At 38.5% G+C, this 23984-nt stretch overlaps 1 protein-coding gene across 5 annotated transcripts in view; it reads left to right on the forward strand.

Annotated features, from left to right (window-relative positions):
- TENM2 (teneurin transmembrane protein 2) overlaps positions 1 to 23984 on the forward strand; it is a 742100-nt gene that overhangs the window by 620063 nt on the left and 98053 nt on the right. For 4 of the 5 annotated variants that reach the window (XM_032124698.1, XM_032124697.1, XM_032124700.1 and 1 more), the window contains 4 exons: positions 7488 to 7693; positions 14344 to 14539; positions 17317 to 17418; positions 21209 to 21241. In XM_032124698.1, the coding sequence (XP_031980589.1) occupies positions 7488 to 7693; positions 14344 to 14539; positions 17317 to 17418; positions 21209 to 21241 (537 nt within the window). The remainder of the gene's footprint in view (positions 1 to 7487; positions 7694 to 14343; positions 14540 to 17316; positions 17419 to 21208; positions 21242 to 23984) is intronic. The other variant, XM_032124699.1, reaches the window with a different exon arrangement.

Consider the following 23984-nt stretch of genomic DNA (forward strand, 5'->3'; position numbering starts at 1 on the left):
TGGAAATAATTGCTTCTTCACAAAGAAGTGAAATAGGTGACCTTATGGGATTTATCTGTGCCTAAATTCTGTTAGTCTATGCCAGAAGTTTTCTACATTTACAATTATGTGGTAGGCTAGACACACATTTCCATAAAATCTGTGACTATGTGCTGTTTCCTTTTTAATTGACAGAATATACCATAAATTCAACTTTAATCATTTCAGAGGAGACCTAAGATAACCTACAATTTATGTGAAAATATCCAAACTAACCCCAGCTGAAAATCCATATAAAGAATGCTTTGGTGTCAACTTTTTTGCTTAGGACATACTGTCTTTGATGTGCCCACAAATTTAGCAAATTTTCTCGTCATTCAAAATTGACTTGGTATTTCTTATCTTGATTGTTTGCTGTTGGAATGTTCTAGAAAGCTGAAAAACACAGTAAAAGATTGTGATCTCTGATTCTAGAAATCCCCCTTTTAAAAGAGACCAAAAGTAATTGTGGACAGTTGTGGACCTGAAAGATCACTTTAGGTACAATAAATATTCTGACTCTTAGGAAAAAGTTGATATGAATTTGTGTTTTGATACTCACATAATCCAGGGTTTGCTTCTCTTTGGACGAAGTAAACTTGATCCAAGTTTGTGCTCAGTTTGAGATATTTCTCAAAGTCTGTCACAGTGTATGTGGATTTCAGAAAGACTTTTTCAAAAATATTACAGTTATTAAATATGAAAGTACTGAAGTGTCATGAAAAAATACTTGTTTCCAGATATCAAATTCAGAATTGCAAATATAATGGCAATAATGAAACAAAGAAAGTTTAATTAGTTGTTAAATTTGGCACCATCTCACTTGCTTGAGATGAGAGAGAGGAAAAACAGATTTGTACTGATGTAGCAGAAATTTTCCTTGGATAGATGTGGAGAGCTGAGCTCAGCAGTCTTTGTGAATTTGTACAGGTTGTCTTCAGCTCTCTCCAAATGATGTTGAGAGCTCTGCCAGATGCTGCAGCTGCGAGTCACATTCTGGTTTGCACACAAATTATTTTGTAATAGTTAAGATATTTTATTAGCAATGGAGCAGACAGGCAATGCTAAAGGAGTAAGAAAATTCTGAAATGGGAGGATGTGCCACCCTTACAGAGGGATGAGTTGGGGTTCAGATGCAAAGAGAGCAGCTCCTGACTGCCTGCCTGAGGCACCGGTGCCACCCCCAACTGTGCTCCTGCTGAAACCGACCCAGCCCACAGTGTAAGGACTCGGCAACAGCTGCAGGGAGCTCTTTGTCGTTTTGTAAAAGATAAACTCATCCCTCATTAACAGTGTAAACAACATGAATCTTTTGGTTTCTACTATTTCCTTTCAGACGCTTTGAAACAGACGATCAAAATGTAATAACACTCAATGTATTTTAAATGTCACTTCTGTTTCCTTCATTCAGTTTAATCAAGACAAGCCATCATTTTCCAGGTGGATTAATCTTATTGAGTAGTTATGTGACTAATGTAATGTAGATCTTAATTAACACATTAGCTAGCAGAAGTGTTAAGATGGAGGCTATGAAGGCTTGCAGATGTGGTCTTCTGAATATACACCAGACTCAGGGGGGGCTGGCTTAGAAAAGCAAAGGATTTGGCTAAATTCAACAGGAGTTTTAGATTTGTGGTTGTGTTAATGGTGATAGCATGAGTTGCTCTGTTCAAAGTTAGGTGATGAAGTTTGGTAAATACCATCAGGGGTGATTGTTATCCTGATTTAGAAATTCATAATAGTATTTATTTGCTCTTTGTGAAATGCAGTGAACCAACAGATCTTAATTTTATTTCAGTTGTAATTTGCTTCTGATTCTGAAAGCGATGACTCTTGTGAAGTCCTGCTCACATAATTGTCAAGATGTGCCTAAATTTTTAGGTGTATCAGGTGTGTCATATTTTACTAAAAGCAAGGTGTTTAATTTCACTGCCACATTGATTGGCTGCAGCTGAGCCAGTGTCTTCTGCATACACTCTCTTTGACAATTTCTTTCCTCTTGCCACAACAGAAAATTAGGATGATGACCAGACAACCTGAGATTTTGTTTTTGTACCAGAAGCTGTTTTCCTGGACTTCTGAAAGCTCGTACACTCAGCAGTTTCCTTCCTCCTTCCTTCACAAAACAGCTCACTGGTACCTCAGCATCTTCAGCAGAACTGAAGTTCAAGATGTGCCTCAGCAGCTCCTCCAGACAAATTCTCATTGCCTGGCTTTTTAGCTCACTGTAGCTGAGGGAGTTTGTTTTGCAGTAGCAGTCAATCTATTGTACACATTCCAGAAATAATCTGTTCTCACTTGAGTCCTAGGGCACTTAGGTGATAGTAGATAATTTGAAGTGTAAGTTCATATGGGGAGCTGTCAGTGTGGTAACAGTGCATAGCACTGATTTTTCCACTGAAGACATTTGTACAGAAAAGACATTTTCTACTTTATTTTATTTGCCTTTCTGGAACAATAAGACATGTCAGGTCATATAAGTAGCAAATTTACCTAAGGAAAAAAGTTAAATTATCATGGAGATCCATAGTAATTCTCACACAGTCTTTTTTGGCAAAAAGTCAGTGGAGTCTCTTTTTATATTGAATGGTTTCCTTTACACAGCTGTACCATAAATTTCTTCAGAATTCCAAGTCATCTGTGAAAATCCCTGGCTATATAAAAAGAAAAACAGAAAAATAAGCTAGATAAAAAGATAAAGTAAGCTATGTCTGTAGCAGTGATTTATACGAAATACAGAATTACAGGAAAAGAAGGTAAAGAGAATTTAACCAACTCCTTATATATTAGGGGTTTTATTAGGTTATATTAGGGGTGATATTTCTTCCTCGTATTTAATTTGAGGTTGTCCACATTATTTTGGTAGTTCATTTATGATCCACTGGAATGGTTTTTCTGCTAGATGTTTTTCAAGAGTGCCATCAAGATGCAATTTGCAGTCATCCCCGTGATAGAGGCACACAGTCACAGCACTGGAATTAATTGCTGTTTAAATGTGATGTCTGTAGTGTGACACTGCTGGTAGCCAGATTTCATTTTTATTTTTAATTTTAGCTACAGTGTAGGATACTGTAGTTATAAATAATCAAGTATATCTGGTTTCAGTGTAAATACAGTTCTGCCTCCATAGCTGACACTGCTTGACATCAGTTAAATTAAAGGCTGACTGGGCATGTCCCATCCGCTGCCACCTTGAATCTGACCTCCAGCTCACAGATGAGACCTGCTGACAACTTAGCAGGGGGAGCTTGCACTGCTGTTGTCATGGATTGCCTGTCTGATAGCTTCAAAGGCAAATACACTTGAATGCTAAAACAGTCTTTTCAAATGTATATGCCAAAATAGTAATTCAGCTGGGTAAATAAAACAGCAGTTTAAATGAATAAGTGTTATTTAGTTGATGAATATATGTTTGACTGAGTGATTGAAATGGCTCCCTTGGGTAAGATGAAGAAGTGTGCTTTTAAAACTCTTTTGTAGATGTTTATAGAGAGAAAATGACAGGGGGAAAAAATCGAGTATCTATGGGGTTATGAGATAAACATGGAACTTTACAACAGTCACCCACAACAGAGAAAATGATCTTGGGATTCATTTGTTCACAGCAGTATGAGTAGTTTGGGTTAGTCTTTCTTCACAGATTTGTCAGTTTGTCACATCTGTAACTTCACTTAAATGCAGTTGATGCTCTTTGAATGTGATCTGCCGTGGTCCATCACATGGAAGAGCTTCTAAAAATACTTGAAGGGAAGTGAGTCAGGTGGCAAGATACATTCTCTGCATTAGGAGGTGAGGACTGAAGGGAGCTATAAAAAAGTTTGAGTCTCTAGTGACAGGGTTTGCCAGTGAAGCTGTTAGTGCAGAAAAAGGCATTGCAAATACCAAAGCTAGGATGATGGTCTGCTTTTCAGGTTAAAAAAAATAAACTTAAGCCTATTAACTAAGAAAAGAGATTCAGTGGTCATATCTGCTTTGCACTTTCTCTCTGTATTTATATCCTGGGGAGGAGGGAACATGAAGAGGCCAGTGCTGAGATACCTCCTGTAATATTTTTATTTACTGCTCTGCCTTCCTCATCTTCAAAGTGAGAATTGTTAAGAATTCTGTCATTATTAAGAATTCTGTTTCACAAGTAGGCATCTGAGAGCAGCAAGATCATGACCAACCCAGGTGCACTGGCAGTGTCAGAGCAAGGAGTAGAACAAAGATGCTGTCACTAGTTTTGTGTCTCATACCAACAAGGGTAACTCAGCAGGAATTTGTGATTCAATAATGCATAATCCTTAGAGTTTATTAATATTGTGCTGGACTTAAAACTTTTTAAGTTGTTAGCTAAATTTGCTATAAATATGAAACCTAGATTTTAGTACAGCTTCGAGCACTTCTAATTTTGTTATTTCAGCATTGTAATGTAGCTCCGTAAAAACAGGATGTCATGAATTAGATTCTTAAAAGCAAAAGGAAAGGATCCTTTCAGCATGCCAGAGGTGAGGCAGCAGCTGTTCCTGGCAGATGTGGCACAGGCTGGGTATAGAGCGTGCTGTGCTACAGAAATACAGACCGAAAAGAGTCACCCGTCTGCCCCATTCTTTGCTGCAGGTTAAATATATCTCGATCACTTGTGAGAGCTGATCATCTAACCTGCTCTTAAAATCCTCTGCTGTGTTGAACCCATCACAATTCCCTTCCTGGGGAGATTTTCCTAAGATGTTCCAGAAGGAGTGGTTTGGAGAACTAGAAACCAGGTCATTTGTGTTGTAGAGAAAAATAAGAGAGCATCTGTGGGGAGATGCTTCCAAAGATAATACCAAACTGAACTGAATCTTTCAGTATTAGAAACCTGAATCATGTCTCTAGGCTCACTGATGCCTACAAATTCAATTGTCTTATCTGCAGTTTTCACCAATTTTCAACATCGTTACTTCAAAATTTTGATGAGAAATACAAAGGAATGGTCATCTTCTAGTAATTGTTTTGGGGAAAGTCTGACATCCAATATATTTTTTATCTTTGCATGCTGAAGTAGTAGGAATGTAGCTCTGGTTCTCCTGATCACTGAAATTTTATCATTTTAGCTTAATTGAGGTATTTGAGGATTCTTGAGTCCTTTCCCAGATAAAAATACAAAGCAGAATTTTGGATATCCAAAGGAGGCTGAGGCTAAATTTATCCAGAAATATTAACCTTGATCCTCCATTAGAATCAAATTTACTTACAAAGTTACAGTTCTAGAGAATATATACTCAACAGATTTAGAAGCAACATAATTAGTAAAAGTCACTGACAGTTTGGAGTTGCTTTAATAGCCAATGGAACTATAACTGCCAGCAGAGACTACTGTGGCCTTACCATTCACATGCTCAGTACATTTGCTGCACTGGATAATAATAATTCCTGGAAATAGCTTTTTCTTTGACTGGTTGGCTATGGATATATTGCTGCTGAAAAACAAGGTTCTTTAGAGTGTGTCAAGGAGCCTTTTTCAGATTAGATACAGTTGATGTTCATTAAAGAATGCACAGTCTGCTTCCAAAGAAGTTATTTACAGCACACTTTTTAAGAATATTGAAAAAATATTCATCATTTATTACCATGTCTTGGAACTGTGAAGTAAATATAATGTTCTCAAAGGAGGTGAAGGAGCCTGCAGTCTTATGCTGACTCCCCAGCTCTGCCAGTGATTCCAGTATAACATGGAACAGGTGATTTTTTGTGTGTTCTCTGTCCCTGGTTTTCCTCTCCATGTAGCCTTACCCACTAAGGCCTAATTTAAATTCCAGTGAGATGGTGCCTGCCTGCATTGAGATAGGAACCTTGAGATACCCTCTGTTGCATAATCCATTAGAAATGAAATCCTGTCGTTTCCATGAAGCAGGACATGTTTGGATCTGGTTGCTCTCTGTGCTCCTGGTGGCTCTAAGGGCACTTTGCTTGACACTCTCAGCCATTTTTCCTTTCTTTGCAGCCTGTGGTTGCAGCTTCTTCTGCTTTCTCTTTCTTTGTTAGTGCTGTGATGTTATTGTAGACCCATTAACACAGAAAATGAAAAAACAAACAAGTTGCCAAAAACTATGTAGCAGTTGGTATTCAGAGCATTCTTTTACCATTTCAAAACACTGCCAACATGGTATCTGTTTCATTATGTACAAGTGTAAGTGCTGCTAACAGATAATTTAGAATCTATAATTGAAACCGTGCTTTTGCAGCTCTCTCAATTAAAGACAGTCAAGACAGAAAAGCTGTTATGTACTTACCTGCTGGAATTATATGTTATTCTGTGCCATCCCATTACATTCATACAGTGCTGGAGTATATTTCAAAAGTAACTTGCCATTTATTGAAAATAGCATTACAACATGGCAAAAAAAAAAAGCGTGAAGTAAACACTGAGCTTTCTACAAATGCTATCAGGTTGTAGCAGAGTTATCACTACCATCCAGTGTGTGTTAATAGTGGTATTAGTGATACCTTTAAATTTCTGTGACTGTTAACAGATATTTTCAGTGGTTTTCTGGTTATTATAGTGTCTGTTGTAAGAATTTTTAAGTGGATTTCTCCCCATGTTGTTTGGGAATACCGAACACAAAATCAAACGTTGCCACATATTGTAGTTTAAAAGCACTGCTAACTCTGTGTTCTGCACTCCATGTTTAAAATATGTGTAGCCTCAGAACCTGTTCAGCTGAGAAGAGAAGGGATTTGCGCCATGTTTTAAAAGCTGACTATTTCATGGGCTGGAAGCCAGAGCACTCAACCAGAAAGGTCTTGTGTCTTGTTTTCAATAATGCATGCTGGAAAACCAATGATGGTTTTTAACTAACCACAGCACGAGGGAAAAAGGCTTGAAGATAGACCCTGCTTCAGGCAGAGAGAACTTAAAAGGCACCGCACTGAGTTGTGCTAACTTTGTTTAAAGGAGAGGATGCATGTTAGAGTACAGAAATTGTCCTCTAAACCCTTCTGTGTGCATTTCATTTCTTCTGCCAACTCTCTTGTCTGTAACCTAAAGTCTGTTGGACTACTTTAGTGAAGAAAACAGTAGTAATAAAAATTTTCAATCAGTTAATTTAGATTGAAGTTACCCTTCAGTTGACCTTTCTGGCAATTTTTTTATAGCCTGGTTGTGTACAAGATGCAACTGAAAAGAGCACAGGGAGATTCATATGTGCTTAATTGACTCTCTACTGTTGCTATTTGATCAGTGAGGAGCAATCACAAAATAAAGGGTTTGAGGAATGAGAAGATTGCTGATGCGCCACAGAAAAAAAAGGGTGGCAGAGTTTTCACTTTTAATATCAGCGCCAAATTCTTACATACTTATTGAAACAGCAGGCAGATTGCATCTGGATAAGAAAGTTACAGCTCAATTTAAGAGGTGTCACTGCCACAGATGTTCATCTTGAATGAATAAAACTACCTGTATTAAAACCAGTTATCTCATTGGATTTATTTTTGCTTTTGTTTTATAGGACCATGGGTCACTAGGAATAGCAGCATAGATAGCGGAGAAACTGAAGTTGGCCACAGGGTCACCCAGGAAGTGCCCCCCGGAGTTTTTTGGAGGTCTCAGATCCATATCAGCCAGCCACAGTTCCTGAAGTTCAACATATCCTTAGGAAAGGATGCTCTTTTTGGTGTTTATATAAGAAGAGGACTCCCACCATCACATGCCCAGGTATTTTACTAGTGTGTTTGTTGGCTTTGAATGTCAGAATGCAAAAGTCTGGAGCATCTTTGTTGGGTTTATGTTAGAGTTTACAGAATTCAAGTTTAGGGATTCCTGTGAATTCCTTCATTTGTGATACTTGACTGAACACCTTGGTATTAACATTTTTAGGTTGTTACATACTTCAGCAATACATTTATAAAAGAAGTAATTATGTCCTTGCCATTCAAACAAGGTTTTAAATCTCTGATATAATCGTGGCACGAATTGGGATAAAACTATCCAGTTATCCATGAGACAAAAATGATGAGCTGAGGACCAAAATCTTTGATCAGAGTTAGGAGTAAAGGAGTGAGGAGGTTTACATGGGTTTATTACTCTGCCTCTAAGAATTTATGAAGAAGGAGCTTTGGCTGTGCAAAATCCATCACCGTACTGTAGTAAGCTGTTCTAAAATGTTCTATGAGTTACTGAATGGATGTGTTTGAGTGGTAAGAAATCAGGAGCAGCAGTGCAGAGCCCAAGGAGGGGAGGACATGTGGTCAGTTTTCCGTGAACTACACGTTAGCACGTGGTGTCTGAAATCTGATACAAAGACTAAAAAAATTGGGAAATTGCAGAGGGGTGTTGACTGATTTTCAGTCATTTCCAGCCATCCAGGCAACACAAAAAATGTCTCTACAGAGAATATGTTCCAGGGTGGGAGCCTTTCTCAAGAGTGTTTCGATTTTGGCTGTAATGCTTCATTCAATATGTTGTCTTGAGGGTGAAATTATGTCTGTGGATCTTCAGCTGTTCCAGTGAGGTAATGGCATCATTCATTGCGCATGTCTCATTTAATTCAGAATTCTGGTGCTCACTTTCCCTATTCCATCATTAATAAAATGGCAATTTAGTTGAGGAAAACAAACAGAAGTATAAATCATGAAATGAAAATTACTTAGGGCAACCAAAGCTCCAAAGCAATCGTCAAAGTTTGCTATGAATACAGGTTAATTTTAATTTTTTGACTAAGACATGATGGAGGTATGCCTGTATCTTTTACAAGAAATCCAGTTGGGAGTAGCTGGTAGCACAAAATATTTTTTTTTAGTTCAAGGTGAACTTTATATTGCAGTATGATCAGATGTATTTGTTCTAGGTTTCATTATGATGTTCTCATCTGAGAAGGCTATGATCAGGCAAAGTTTTTTTTCTTTCATTCCACCTCACATGAATAGAATATAAATTTTGTGACCTTTCTGTTAAATTAAATAATGAGAAATATCATCTGTGTTTCCTCTTGAGCTGAATTCCTCCTCAGAGGACCTGTTTTCCAGTCTTCAAAGGAAGCAGTTCTAAACCTCTTCATAAGTGGGGTTAATGAAATCCACTGTATAGAAACTGGTATACATCTGGTCTGAATCTGCAGTATAAACCAGCATAAACTTTCCCACATTCAGCAGGGTCCTGGTGCTTGTTAATAGGGTGATACAGCAGGAGATTCCTTGGCATTTTTGCCCAGCAATCAAAATTCAGTCAAGCTGCTACCAAGAGAAATGATTTTAGAATGAGAGAGGCAAGCTGTTACAGACCTGAGTTAGTGAAAAGAAGCCTTGTTCTGACAGAAAGGAGCACAATACTTTTGTGTGAATGAAAATAGTCTGAGGTTGACACCAGACCATATTTTAAAATTGAAATTTAAAATCCTTGTTTCTGTAGGTTAGGGACATGAGCTCTAAAGCAGTGAACAGCTTGACAGTTCATCACTGATCAGTGCTCATATGTCAAGCCGAGTAAAATCCTTTGTGGGAACAAGTCAATAATCAGCAAATTAGGTACATGATTAACCTGAGACAACAAGATGCAGTTCCTGTCTGAGAGCCCTGCTGAGATTTAACCTTCTCAGTATTACTGTTTAGCAAATATTCCAAATGCCTGGTTTAGTCAGTCAAACTGATGTAGCTGTAAACTTGTCTGGATGCAGTCTGTGTGCCGTGTGCATGGGGAGTGGAGCTCTAGAGGAGAGGCAAATACGCAGTTTTGAGTGGTATGCAGACTACAAACGGGAATGCAGAGCTTCTGAGCAAAATCCTTCCAACCTGTGTTGTGCTATGCAGAAAGAACAAGATGCACATCGCAGGCTTGAATGATCAATAGGAATTTAGTAGAAGAGAGTCATATAAATAGAATTGATAATGTATAGAAAACAAACTGTAAATGTCAAATAATGCATGACACGACTCTGCAGAGCTTACAGCAATTATGATGTTGCTACATGCTGGTAGCAGGTTGCAAATGATGCATGAAATGAGGTAACCCGATAGGAACTTCACTGGAATGTCTGGAGAAGGCAGTGCATGGAGCTGTATTGTTTTCATTTCCAGCAGAGTGTTTTATACTTATAAATTTTTCACGTCAAAATGAAAACTCTTTTCATTCAGAACTGTAAATGGCTTTATTTGAAAAAAAACTTGGAGAGCAGGGGAGCGTCAGTGTTCCTTTGGTTTTCAGCAGGTGCTCAAACACTTCTGGGTGCTCTGAGCACCTCAGAGTTACCTGATGGCCCCCGGGCTGTGAGTGCTGGGTGCTGGCCTGAGCTGGCTGGCTTATGACACATCCAAATGTGGGAACAAACCGGTTGGCTGCCATCGTGGGTGTCAGATGTTTTGTGGCTGTATTTTAATGAATAATTACCAACTGGATTTTATGAAGAACTAATTTTAGAGCACTTTGCAAACAAATTTCCCTGCCATATGTTTTCCCGGCTGCTTAGATCCTACAGGGCTTTGGCATAAAGGCGAATGCTCGCCGCAATGCCAAGCGTGCTCCCTCTCTCCTGTTGAATATGCATCCCTTATTGAGACAAGAGCTCTAGGAGATCTTTCTTTTCAATTCCTAATCTCAAAAACTCTTAGGCATTTTGTGGAGGCATGCAAATTGTTTCAAATCTAAGAAAATCCCTGAAGATTATGCTGGCTCTCTGCATTTCTGGTCCTGAGCCCTGTGAGCTCTCTCTGCATCGCAGTGGGCACAAGGGGTTCCCTTCCTCTGTGTGTGACTGGGCTCAGTGGGTCTGTACTGGATGAATGGGCTTGTGCAGTGCTGGAGTCACAACCGTAGGTGTAAAGTTCCCAAACTGTTTTGCTAACTCCCCACGGTTACTGGAAAAAGAAAGTCCTTATTAGCCTATGAATAAAATGCATCAGAGGGTAGAAAGCACTGAATGGAGAAATTATAAAAATAAATTGCCCAGAAAGAACTTAGCATGAGATTTTAGGTTTGTAAATAAAAGTAAGCAGTAGGATTTCAGTATGCTGGGTAGTAAAAATAAACAAGCTCACCAAGAGAGTGAATTTGGAATTTGTTCAGCGATGTAGGCTGGCAAGTCACTTGCTTATATTGAGCTTTAATCATAGCAAGTACTCCCTGCTGCAAAATTGAACTCTGATGATGTAGTCATTTGGGATTTCTGCTGCATGTTGTTCCTGAGCAGTTTTAGCCATTTTTATGTGACTTTTGGTATGAAGCTGTGAAATATAAAGGATCATAAAAAAAGAAAACAAAAAAGCCAAAACTCAGTGAAACTTCCAAATTACTTCAGAGACTTAGTTTGGTTTGACATGTCTGTTCCCTAATTCATGTGATTTAGTGGCCTCTTCCTTAGCAGTTGTGTGTGTGTGTGTTAGATTAAGAATTCCACAGTTGCTTTTTAATGATCATGAAATTACTTTCCTCCTTTTCCTAGATGGGTCCTCTAATCTATTCATATATGCCAATAAGTAGCTTTAAAGCAAGAATGATATCTTCAGCACAACATTATGTAAAATTAATTAATCATGCATGGGTGGTAAATCAGAAAACCAACAGGGCTGTGAAAAGCAAAATGATTATTCAGCCAAGCATGTGAAGAAATCTTATCTGCTTATGAATTCACAGTGTCATCTTGGTGACCCTTCAGTCAGATATTTTTGATTTTGGGGCACATATACCTAGTCCTTAGTCACATATTAAGATTAATACACCCAGGGAACCACCAGCAGATACATTAACTTCCTTCTTTTTTTCCCCTCAGTCCTGAGAAATCCAAAGAGGGATAAAAATGTATTGTTTTCTGTATCTCTTTGCACCGGTACTTCAGCATTCACTGAGTTATCCAGGTTCAGTCATTTTGCTTTTGCCTGAGCATTACATTATTTGTCATAGTTTGATTAAAGAGGGGCAATACCGGTCTTAACTGTACCAAAGTTAAAATTGTTGTGCCAAGGGACCTGCTCTCGCTAGGTCACACCCCATCGTCGTGAAGAGAGATTCTGCAGCTGAAACTACTTCAAGCAGTTTCAGGCTGAAAACTCTTCCCCTTCGATCTGGCCAACTGCTGAGCCTTCTCTACTATATGAGGTAGAATCAGCATCAAACAGAGGGAGGCAGAGGAACCTGCCAGCACAAGCAGAGACGAACAGCGTGTTGCCAGTGAGAAATGTCAGCTTTTATTGCTACTTCCTTAGTTGACCCTTTGTGAACAATCGTTCTGAAGAGCACAATTTCTTTTTCCCTAGATGTTGCCCAAGTAATAACATTTCCCAAGGAGGTGATGAGTCTGTCCTTAACCTCTGACTGTTAGACAGTGGGCTTTAGCAATCTTTCCAAATGTCATTGATTTCAGAGATAGATATATGTGTGTTTGGTACCTCAGATATGCTGAAAGTTACTGGCATGCCAGAATTCTCTACATCTCCAGCATGGTTTGCCTGAATTTTACTAATTTATCTAATTTACCTTTCCCCATAAACATCATATGTGGAAACTGGCTCAAGCTGATGGCAATCTGATAGCGAGTGGAACTTTTTATTCCACTTCTCTTGCTTTGTCCCTCGTTTGAAAGCATAGGATAATAGAATGGATAATGCACACACTGTGATGATGGCTCTCAGCATTAGTAGATTTGGGCTCAAATTCCTCCCTGCCATGGGTTTCCTTTGTGGCTGTAGGTCAGTGTCAGTTCCACATGTTTACCAGGAAGGCAATAGTTCTTCCAGACACTTCTCTTTGTTGTAAGGCTGAGCATACCAGGGCTCTATATTGCTGGTAGGTAAGAAGTTTTCAGCTAGAAAGGTGAGGTTTTATACCCCAGTTTTAGATAGCCGTGATGCCACTAGAGTGTTAAATTCGTCTGTCTCTTCCACTAGAAGGAAAAAGCTTCATTATTTAACTGCATATCATGAATAATTTGCTAGGACTCACAGTTAATGAGTGGAATGCAGTGTGCAAGGCAGCCCTCTCTGGGTGTTTATTCTATTTAGGAGGCAAGATTACAGTTTTCTGTTGAAACTGAAAGCAAGGGAAGGTGGATGTTTTCTCATAGCTGTTGCAGCACAGCCTGTAAGTGTTAGAGATAATGGAGGGAAATGTAATGAAGCTACTGGCAAGCGAGCACGTACTATTACTGCATTTTATTGAACACATACGTCTTTCTTTAGACATGTCTATCTATCTCTATCTACTCCTACACAGATAAATGTGTCTAAAACAAGATGTGTTTTCATAGGGGACTTGTTATACAGCTATCAAAAGATTAGATGTATTGTTTTTGTTGTTTCTTACGGGCTTCCCTTAGATAGGGACTATGAGATCTACTCAGTTGAGCTTGAAAGCTCCAGAATCACAGACATTAAACACAGAAAAAAAACCTATTAGGACAGCTAGTCCAGCTGCTTTGTTATGCAGAGTTATTCCCTGTTGTAGACTAACCAATATTTCTTCCAGTCCTGTTTAATTGTGGCATCTCCATTGGGAGGCTATTTACTGAGCTTAATAGATAAGAAGCTTATCTGACATTCATCTTAGATTTCTTTCTTTCTTTTTTAGTTTCATGCCATTAATGGTGCCATCGCTCTTATACTCTAAATAATCACTTGCTCTTTTTGATCCCTTTTCCAAAGATTAATGCAATGTTCTACCTTACTTGGAAACCATCCAAACAGAAATTCTCAGTTTTCCTTAGTATAAGTTCAATTGCCTTATTTGTGTTATTCCTTTCCATGCTCCCTCTGGGTTTTGTATCACACTTGCCCTGATTGTTCCACATACAACCTCAGGTAAGCAACTTTTACTCTGTGACATAAAACTTGTGCAGTGTATTTTTATCTGGTGATGAGTTATATTAGACGAGCGCATTTCCTGTCTGTGCTATTCCTGTTTCACATTCTGGGGGCTTCCATTCAATGATGTGTCTGGAGTTACATCTCAGATGTCAATTCCTGTTGCAAAAAGAATTTATCGTAGGTGATTGCTTAGAAAAGGGTTTGGGTCTCCTGGGTCTCTGAAAGCTGTGTAGGAACCTAAAATTAATGGGTCAAATAGTAGATTTCAAATTATTTCTCAAAAAACAACCTGTCAATTTGTACATTTTATGATCATTTATGCAGAGGAAAGATGCATAATTCTAGGTCACTATTTAAGAAAGAATAAAAGTCACAGAATCTCTATATGTTCCATGGTCAACTAGCAAATGTTAGTTTCACATTTCTTCCAGAAATACCATTTTATGACAAGGTAGAGGAGAAAATAGAGGGTCATATTTTGAGCTGAAATATTCTGTATTCAGGTCTGTTTGTTTGGGGTTTTGTTTGTGTTCTCTTTTTTTTTTTTTTCCCTTGTTTGTTTTTTTTCACCTGCAGTATGATTTCATGGAACGTTTGGACGGGAAGGAGAAGTGGAGCGTGGTGGAGGCGCCTCGGGAGCGCCGGAGCATCCAGACCCTGGTTCAGAACGAGGCCGTGTTTGTTCAGTACTTGGATGTGGGCTTGTGGCACCTGGCCTTTTACAACGATGGCAAGGACAAAGAAGTGGTCTCCTTCAGTACAGTCATTTTGGGTAGGTATTTCCACAAGCTGGGCTTTTTTCCTCTCTGTTTATATCTTCCCTTACTGAAAGCTGTAATATTTTCCTGCAGTCCTCAGTATTTGGCCTGTTTGTCCTTATGTTATACTGTGCATTTTTTTTCTCAACACTACTCTGGCAAAGAGTCAGTAATGGGGTGTGGTGACTTTAATTCATTCATTTTTTTCTTAGTATTTTAGCATTCACATAGATCTCAAGTTCAGTTTTGGAAAACAAGGCTCAGATAAGTTCGGTGTGGTTTGAAGCATTCCCCAGCTAATAGTCCTCTCCCTTATCTCTGTCATTTTGATACTTTTTATTTGCTTCTCTGAAGAAGCTTCTTTACACCCAGGTGGAAAACAGGAGAGCTGTTTAATCTTGGTGGAAAGACAGCTCAAGAAACTGATACCTGCAAATGAGATTATTGTTTGCAGCCACCCTAGAGATTAATTGAGTCAGTTAATTAACTGTATGTTGTTTTACAGCTTACTACTCACCTTATAGTGAGTGAGTCATCTCCTCAACGTGGTGGAAGAACATCCAGCTGCAGTTTTGTTAGAATAGGATTACATTCAGTTGAAAATCAAACTGAGTCTAAATTCTCCAAGTTTTATTGGATTTGTTGACCTTTGAAACACTTAATGAACTTTGCTGACCATCTTTTCACAGTGGTATAACAAATTCTGAGATGTCCTATGTGATACTCTGTCCTGGCTGGTGAAGTGTTAAATGGCACTGTGTTGTATAAATTTGTAATTGCTGTTAGTTTAGGGAAAGGGAAATTGTAAAAAGTACGAGTGAGTTTTTAGACTTGATGAAAAGTAGTCAGAGGTATTTTCTAGTCTTGCCTAATTAATAATATGAAGCTTAGGGGTTTTTTTTCCTTTTACATTAGAATAACATTCAGTTTGTTGGCTTAAGTCCCAAAGGGTGCAAGAGTGTAGGTGGATAATCAGTACTGTCGTTAAGCACAAACATAATTGTTTCTGGTAACCTGAATTAAGATGAAAAAGAAATACTTTTCTATGAATGCCGAAATATATATATATATATATATATATGTATTTGCATATTTCCCTCTAGAAGGCTTTTTCCACTTCTCTGAAACCAAGAACATTTGTGCTTCTATCTTGCTGTGCCCCTGTTGTGCTTAGAAAACCTTAGAATATTATAAGCTGCCCTTAAAAAAGTTGCCTGGTCAAGGCTATAGCTTTCAAGAGCATCAAAGGTCTAATAGCCAGGTAGGCTGCTTGATAGTGCAATGATAGTAATTGAAATGAAATCTGGAGAAAAGTATAGTGTTTTATCTGGTTCAGAGGTGGTTCTACACACACCTTGTATCAGATGCCTCATAATGAAAGGCTCTGAGACAGCCGAATGTCTCTCTGGTGTGGAAGAGGAGGGAGAATAACAGAAATTATGTTAACTCCCAGACAATACTAAATTTACCATGGTTTTGAATACACAGAAAATGCATTTGTGTGCCATGAAGCAAAATAATGAATAAATCTATAAACAAGCTTCTTTATGAGACGAATTGATATCTTTGAGCATTACATTTCAATTTTTCTTTTCATTGTTTGCATGAATCATTTCAAGTGGTAAAGCTAATGACATCTCTTTGAAAATTTTCTTTAGACTTTTTCTATTTGGTGTCCTGCAACTGTGAAATTAGATGTAAAGTTCTACTTGAATCCTTTTCTTCTTTGCAGTTTAATTTGACAAATAAAAATACTCTCTGTAGTTCTGCGAGTTCCAAATCCAGATTTTATTTTCTGTGCTGTACAGCAGCTTGGTTTGGTGCCTGGGGCTGACAGAACCATTTAGTTTGGAACCACAGGTCCCACAACAACAGGGAGTGGTAGTGAGGAGTAATACTCCAATTAGATTTTTGTTCCAATAATTCAGTGTTGAAAATATGTTCTGCTGAAATCCAACAGCTTTCAAATTAGAATCATTTTAAGAATTAATTTCAAAAATGAAATTTTATTTTAGGTTGTTATTATGCAAAGTAGTGTATGTTTTATCCAAATGATAACAGAAATTGTGGAAAATAAGTATTTTGGTACAGCTGAAATGTTATCAGGCTGATGTGTCTCCTCATGTTATCGAAGTCATCAACATTTCAGTCAGTCACTCAAACTCTAATATTAAACTTTGTCCTCTTTTTACAGAACTCTTCTTCATCCTCTTGCACAGTCACTTGCACCTTTTTATTTCATTTTTTCAAGGCTCAAGTAAATTTGCCAGAGCAAAAGAGCTCCTCTTTGTCATGTTCAGCAGATATTTTTGTCAGCTTAATTAATGAGGCTTTAGATGCCTGTAGAAGGAAAAGAAGACACAGTCCTTGGGATAATCAGTTTCCCATGGCCGAGTGGTTGTGCAAGAACAAAGTCTCATTGCAAAAGTGTTGATTTTCCTGATGAAATGTTGTGTTTGCTACATAATATAAACTCAAACATGGCTGTAGAGGTCTTAAGAGGTTCTGCCTATTTTTGGAGCAGAGGATTTGAGCACTACCAGACGACTTTGGGATCTAATAGTGCCCAGAACTTAATATGTGACTTTAGTATGTCACTAGATCTCTACACTTACTCATGCTGCCATGAAACCTGGTGCCTTCTGCTTCACCTGAGCCTTGTGCTGTTAATATTGTTAGGGGTTGTTCTTCTAAGTATTGAAGACAAATTAAAATGGAGAAAAATTAAGCCAAAATCTGTAGCCTTAACAGGGACCAACCAGTTAATGTGCTTGTGATGCTTTAATTTCAGACTCAGTGCAAGACTGCCCACGTCACTGCCATGGGAATGGCGAGTGTGTATCAGGGGTCTGCCACTGTTTTCCAGGATTTCATGGAGCAGATTGTGCTAAAGGTATCATTTTCCCTATATTTACAAATAACCACAGTGTGTGTTTGTGATCTATTGATCTACGGTGCCTGCTAGCTAGCATGGGTCTGAGCTAGATTCAAATAGAACAGTTTGCTTTTTTTTCTTAGATCTCAAGTTCAGTATGATCAAGAGGAAGTACTGCCATGTTGCCAATGAGCTTGCTTAGCTACAGCTTTTTTTGTGGCTAAGGTAGTAGACAGAAATGGCAGAAAATATTTATTTTCTGGAAAAGTGGATGAATTATCAATGCTTTCTGATAATCATTAGCTGGTCTGCAAGAAAAGACTGATTGTCTTCATTGATAGAATGTAGTATGTATTCTGGCTTGCCTGAGCCTTACTAGTACAAAGCATCTTTCTTGCATATAAAATTACTCTTTGACCAAAGGAACTTTGCCTTTTGTAGAAAAATAGGTAGGACCTGATGAAATCTTAAAATAAACATTTTCTGAAATGTCAATTGTAAATTTTAACAACTAAAACTGGGAAATACATTGCTATCAAGGATTAAGCAGAAATCTAAATGAGACATCTAAGGATTGGCAGTATGTGTTTATCAAGTTTTTCTGAGAGTTTCAGATAGCAGTCTTAGGGAAAAGATTCATAAAGGAGGACGTCTTCAGTTTGTACAGCCAGTAGCAGATATATTATCTAAATTCAATGGCTTGGTTGTATTCCCCTCTGCTCATGAGCACACTCAGAATATTTCACAATTCGCTTCCTTCTTAGTTTGTGTGAGATTTAGGCACACTATCAATATCATGCTTACAATTATTTACCACAGGGTTGTTAGTGTTCCAAGGGGGAAAGCCTGGTGTTTGAAAACTTTTTGAAATAATTTGAAGGGCCTTAGAAATTTGCTCATTTCTTCTTAGACTCCTGATGCAGAATTGAGGCGAGTTCATTGTGCCCCACCTCTCTCACTGCAGTAGCATATCCGTGTGTCTATGAAATACTCCTTGAGTAGCTGTTACAGTTGTACTGGAGTGAGTAATTTCTGGTTTTTGCCTCCACATTTGGCTCTTGAAGCTGCCCCAGTTTAAAAAAAAAAAAAAAAAAAAATAGAGACCCCAAGGGCCTTGAAAAGCTAAGGCTGATATTTCAGTGCTCACCCTGCTCATTTTACAGAACACTTCAAATACGGTGTGCATGTTGTTTGATTACCTGAGAAATTAAGACAGCTGGTAAATACAGAGAGGAGATATCTGTATTTGACAAAGTAAATGGTGTGATAATGTGAGCTATAAATACAGACTGACAGCTCTGTGCATTTCTGTGGTGTTAACCTGTGAAAGTATGCATGCAGTGACTGTGTGCTTCACTGCCACCCTTCACACATACATGGCCATTATATCAACTCATTTGCATTTTGAGTTGTGGAGCAATCCTGCATTGTCTACTGAACCTCTGTGTAACACTGTATGCTGTGTTAGTTCGAGAAAATACTTTGTTCAGGCTGTGACAGATAAATAGCTTTTTTATAGGGTGCTTGTCAAACTGTATCTGTCAGGCTTCTCCTGCCCCTCAGTGCATTCCCTCTGCTTCCTGCTTTGTCCTTTCTGTGTTGTCTCTTTCCCCTCAAAAGCAGAAATGGTTTAATGGAAGCTTCCTTCAACTCTTCTACTGTTTTCTTGTCAGACATCATGGTATTTCTAAAGAACAAAGAAGCTTGAAAAACTACACAAAATGAGAACATGGGTGTGTTGACAGAACTCACATTTCTGTGCAGGCACAGCTGCACAGCGTTACCCTGAGAGCTGGATGTTAGGGCTCTTTGCCTCACCTGTTTCACTGTCATGCCTGTTCTCACAGCCACAGATTTTTCTGCTTACTTGAATGCTCTTCATATGTGAGAGCAGTTTCAGAAGACAGAAATCAAAATTGGGATTCTGTGTATGGTAAACCACAGAAAAACAAGATAGAGAATGACATCTTTTCCAGCATATTATGTGTATGGACACATGCTTAATGTACATCTACCATAATGTTAAATTTATGTTTAAACTGTCACAAGTATGGAAGGATAATGTTTTTTTCAATTTGATTTTTTTCTTAATTATTATTTCCCTAGCAATGCATCTTTCAATATCTCATTTCTCCGCCATAGAATAATTTGAGGCAAGACTCAAATAGAGAAATGTGGAGAAAATGTGAACAAGCTGCTCAGATGGCTTTTAGAACTTGGTCCATGCAGTAGCAGCAGTCTGAGAGCTTCCCTTTGTGTGAACCCCAAGTCTGATAGGAAACACAATCCTTTATACCACAAATACCCTGTTGAGGCCATCAGAGGCAGAGTCATCAGGGCAGTCTCTACAAGCTATTTGTAGGCAGTGCACAGGGACCCCTCCATCCATGTGGTTCTAAAAGATAAAAATGAAGGAAAGCTGTGAGAGACAGCACAGATTTGACTTCAGATCCATTAGCTATGAAAATTATTGGAAAAAGATGAACTTTTGGCTCAACCCACAGGCTGTAACACACTTTCGTACCCAGACTGATATGGAACAAACTTCACCCTCTCAAACACTCCTGCCAAACACTGTGTGGGGTTTTTCTCACCATTCTGTGGAAATAGCTTATTATCAGGTGTTCAGTATCTGCAGATTTACTCCATTCTTGCTTAGGCAAGATTCCCTTTGGAATTTAACCTTATTAAGGTTTAAGAATTTCATCTAACGTACAAAAAAGGTAATGATACATTTTGATCTCATGTGGATAAGATATGGCATACAAAGAAAAAGAAAATCTGATAATCAAAAGATAATTCCATGTGGGGATGTGTCCTGATAAAGCAAGTGTGTACAGTTAAAGCCAGTGGAAGATTTGCTGTGGATTGAACTGCACTGTGAGTAACCTCTTGTCCACAATTATGCGTAGGAGTTATTGGGGAAAAGTGATGCTCTGGCCAAGGATCAATTAAAGAATCAGACACGCAGCTGTGATTATCTTATTTTCTGGTGTGTTGTCACCTTTTTTCTATTCATCTCTATTTTTCTGTAACCTCTATGATAAAACCACTGAAGTATATCAAGAGGTCCTTCTTGCTTAGAGCTCTTGCTGTTTATGTCTGATCATAGTCTGGATTTTCCAGGTCTGTGGTGAATCTGTGAGCAGACATCCTTCGTCATGTCCTGCCTTTCATCACTTGAGAATAGAGTTCAGTGTTACAATGAGTTGAGTTCCTAGAAGTGACTCAGAGTTGGCTATAATTTCATTTCATCTCATAAGATATTTGAAGGGCATGCAACTCTTCCACTCCTTTAACAAAACCACTTCCAAAGACACTGTCAAAACTGTTTTGCAACTGTGAGCAGAGCCTCCTTTAATTTTGCATTTTAAAATACTTGGATTTGCATCATAAGCATCTTTAGCTAATCTGAAAAGGTGAACAATGCACCATCACATGGGATTTCTACATTGATATGATGAGCATAGCCTGCTAAGAGATGGTGTCCAATTTGTGAAAGAAGGACAAAAATGGAGTCAAGTAGCTTATGTCAACTGCCATGAAGTTGCCATTTAGCAGATACTTTCAGTTAATTATGCAATGTAATAAGTAACATGTTTAATATTTTAATCTAAATGAAATTAAGGCTTTTGGATTTTTTTAAACCAGAAATTTGTGCGATGTTTGATCAGTTGACTTTTTAATCTGATTTTAAGAACTCTAATTATTCAAATTTATGTTATTAGCAATTTCTTTTCCTGTTCTCCTTGTGTGGGTTTTTCATTATTTTATTTTCATTCTGTTTGTTTTTGGCTTACTGGCAAAGGACGGCGCCACTTTAATAAGTATAAAAAGAAGGGTAGGTTTTTTTAAATTTCTTTTTATTTCTTTTGCAACATCTATTTAGTTTGAAATAGTCACTAAGCTGTAAAGTGTAGTCTCTTTCTCTTTAAATTTATTCTAATGGATTTGCTGTTTGCACCACATTAAGAGTTCCTACCACTGCCATATTCTTTGTTATGTGTGGGCTATTAATCTCTGTATAAAATATGTAAAAAGCTGTCAATTATTAGGTAAGTAAGGTATAATTGCTAGAAGTAGCAATTCTTGCTCTTTTTCAGTTGTTATTCTAATTTCAGTTGCTTGAGACTCGTCTTGCTCTGAGTCTTTTCAAAGGCTTCTTGCTTGGACAACAGTGCATAAAGTAATGTTTTTTCATCCACTGAATACAGTGCTTGAAACTGCTGTCTTTGTGCCATGTCCAGAATGCTCCCAGTGGCAGAAAATGTTCTGGGAGTGATTGCAATGAGGAAAATACAAAATTTGGGGTGCATCCTGCAGAATAATTCAGTACTTGGTTCATTGCTGTAGAGCACATGGCCCACAGGAATGAATGAAGTCCAGCGCACGCTGGTTATGTATAGGAGAATGTATTTCCTCTCTATGTGAGTCAGGGAAACAGTGTTCATCTTCATAACTTGGCTCAAAATTTTAGGGGCTGGAAATAGCTGAAGCAGACAGAAGCTCCCTGGACTCTGAAGGGAAAGGTGAGGGGGTAGTGAATAGCCTTTTTCCTTTGCCTGTCCTGCATGTGGCCATGGCCTCACAGAAGAGATGGGGCCTGAGGAGCACCTTGGGCCTTCCATGGCACAGTCAAACTGGGGAATACATCTTGAACTATTCAAGTGACTCCCTGCAAGTGTCTGCACTAACAGGTTATAGATCAGACAAGTGAAGGAGGGTGGATCAAACATGATGATGCCATCACCAGATGGGTTTGCAGAGCAAAGAGCTGGAGAGGAACAGTAGTGTAGGAAAAATGCCAGGTTTGTGGCATTATTAAGATATTGTCCTGAGCAGTAATATAAGTTAAAGCTGGTCTATTGCTGTTAATCCTTTGAATGCAAAGCAAATAAATAAAAGCAGCACCTGACTCCAGGGATGTACCACCTCAATAAAACTTCAAAGGGAACGAATGGGAGCTGATTAACAGATATGAAGATATGGGGGAAAATGGTGATGATGCACTGTTATAAACACACCAGCAGTGTGACTGTTGTCAGCTTGGGGGAACACTGTGGTAAAGGCAGTTTTAAAGAGGGGTAATGGGGCAGAAAACAGCTTGTGGATAATGGTGGGCAAATGGGGCCTTCAAAGGGGAGACTGAGCATGGGAAACAGTTCAAAAAAAAAGCAGTTCTAAAATTTGACTTTCAAAAGCATCCTAAGTCCTAGAAAGGTTGAAGTCAGAATTGAAGCAGTGAGCAGTTCAGGGTGAAGGGGGGTCTGTAAATGAAGTTAGAACATGAAGCTCATGTTGCATGAGATAAAAGATCTGAAACAAGACTGGGAAAGAAGAGTCACACAGCTGAAGGTTAGATTAATAAATCAACAATATGATTACTGAAGTACTGTTGCACATAAACATGACTGAAGAAGACTGAATTTATCAATGCAGAAAAAAAGGTGTTTAGTTAATATAGATTTTATTTACTGGAAGCCAGGGCAGGATTCTGACCAAGAGATGGAATGCAGAAAAACATCTGTAGAACTTTGTCAAAGCCTGAATGTGAGGCAGGAAAACAAGTAAAAAAAAAAAAAAATCCAGATTATGAACCTTAATGAAAGGTAGAATGATGGTATTTTCCACTTTGATAGAGCAAGAATGCAGGGCAGGACTGAGAAGAAGTGAGATAGAGAAAAAATGATAAATCAAAGAATAACTATTGGTAAGCATTTTAGATGTTCATAATCATAGCATGTCTCATCTTACACTGTACTTTTGAAGGAAGAAAAAAAGTGTGCTTTTCTTTGGAAATGCTGCATTCCTGACTTGTCACCCACACATATCTCACATCCTTTCTTGCAGTTGACAGAATTCAGCATGTTCAGCTTCTCCCTTTGAATCTCTTTCTGGGTGGGTTTGGTTTTGGGTTTTATGTGTTTATGTGTGTATGTGTGCCAACTTATGTGTGTGCTGCAGCAGCAGCACAGCCCTGGCTTGTCACTCAAATCTTCTCTCACAGGGGGTGGAAGCATCATTTTGATATTGAACAGGGCTGTCTTTGGCAGTGTTCCCCTCCAGCAGTTTCCACCTCTCTGACGCAGTACCTTAAAATGCCTTTGTTATAAATTTTCTTCTTGTTTTCCCAGTCTCATATTTTATTAGCAGGCTATTTTCATTTCTTGCAAACTGGTCGTGTCCTCAGTTGCCTTCCAGTGATTTTATGTACAGGGCAGTGATCACCTGCCTGCCCTCGTTTTTCTTAGTTTTGTAGAACTGCATTGCACTCTAAAAAGGGGGTTGTGCCACTAACTCTGCCTAAAATTAATTGCAGAATAAATAAATAGACATGTAACCCATTTTGACAATGACTGACAGCCACTGCTGTCTATCAGCTGCTAGCTTGCCTGCATGAAATGAGATAGCAGCTTTGATCCAGTGTCAGGTAGACAAGGAGAGCCAACACAAAATCCATCACTGCAACTCTTTCTAATTGGCAATTTAAACAGGAGCCAAGGGCTGAAGGGGTCACAGGCTGAATTCTTTCAGACTGTTAGTGATCATGGCTCCAGAAGGGGCTTGGAGCACACAGACAATAG

The sequence above is a fragment of the Corvus moneduloides genome, chromosome 15 (genome assembly GCF_009650955.1).
Source record: "Corvus moneduloides isolate bCorMon1 chromosome 15, bCorMon1.pri, whole genome shotgun sequence".
Taxonomy (NCBI): Eukaryota; Metazoa; Chordata; class Aves; order Passeriformes; family Corvidae; genus Corvus; species Corvus moneduloides.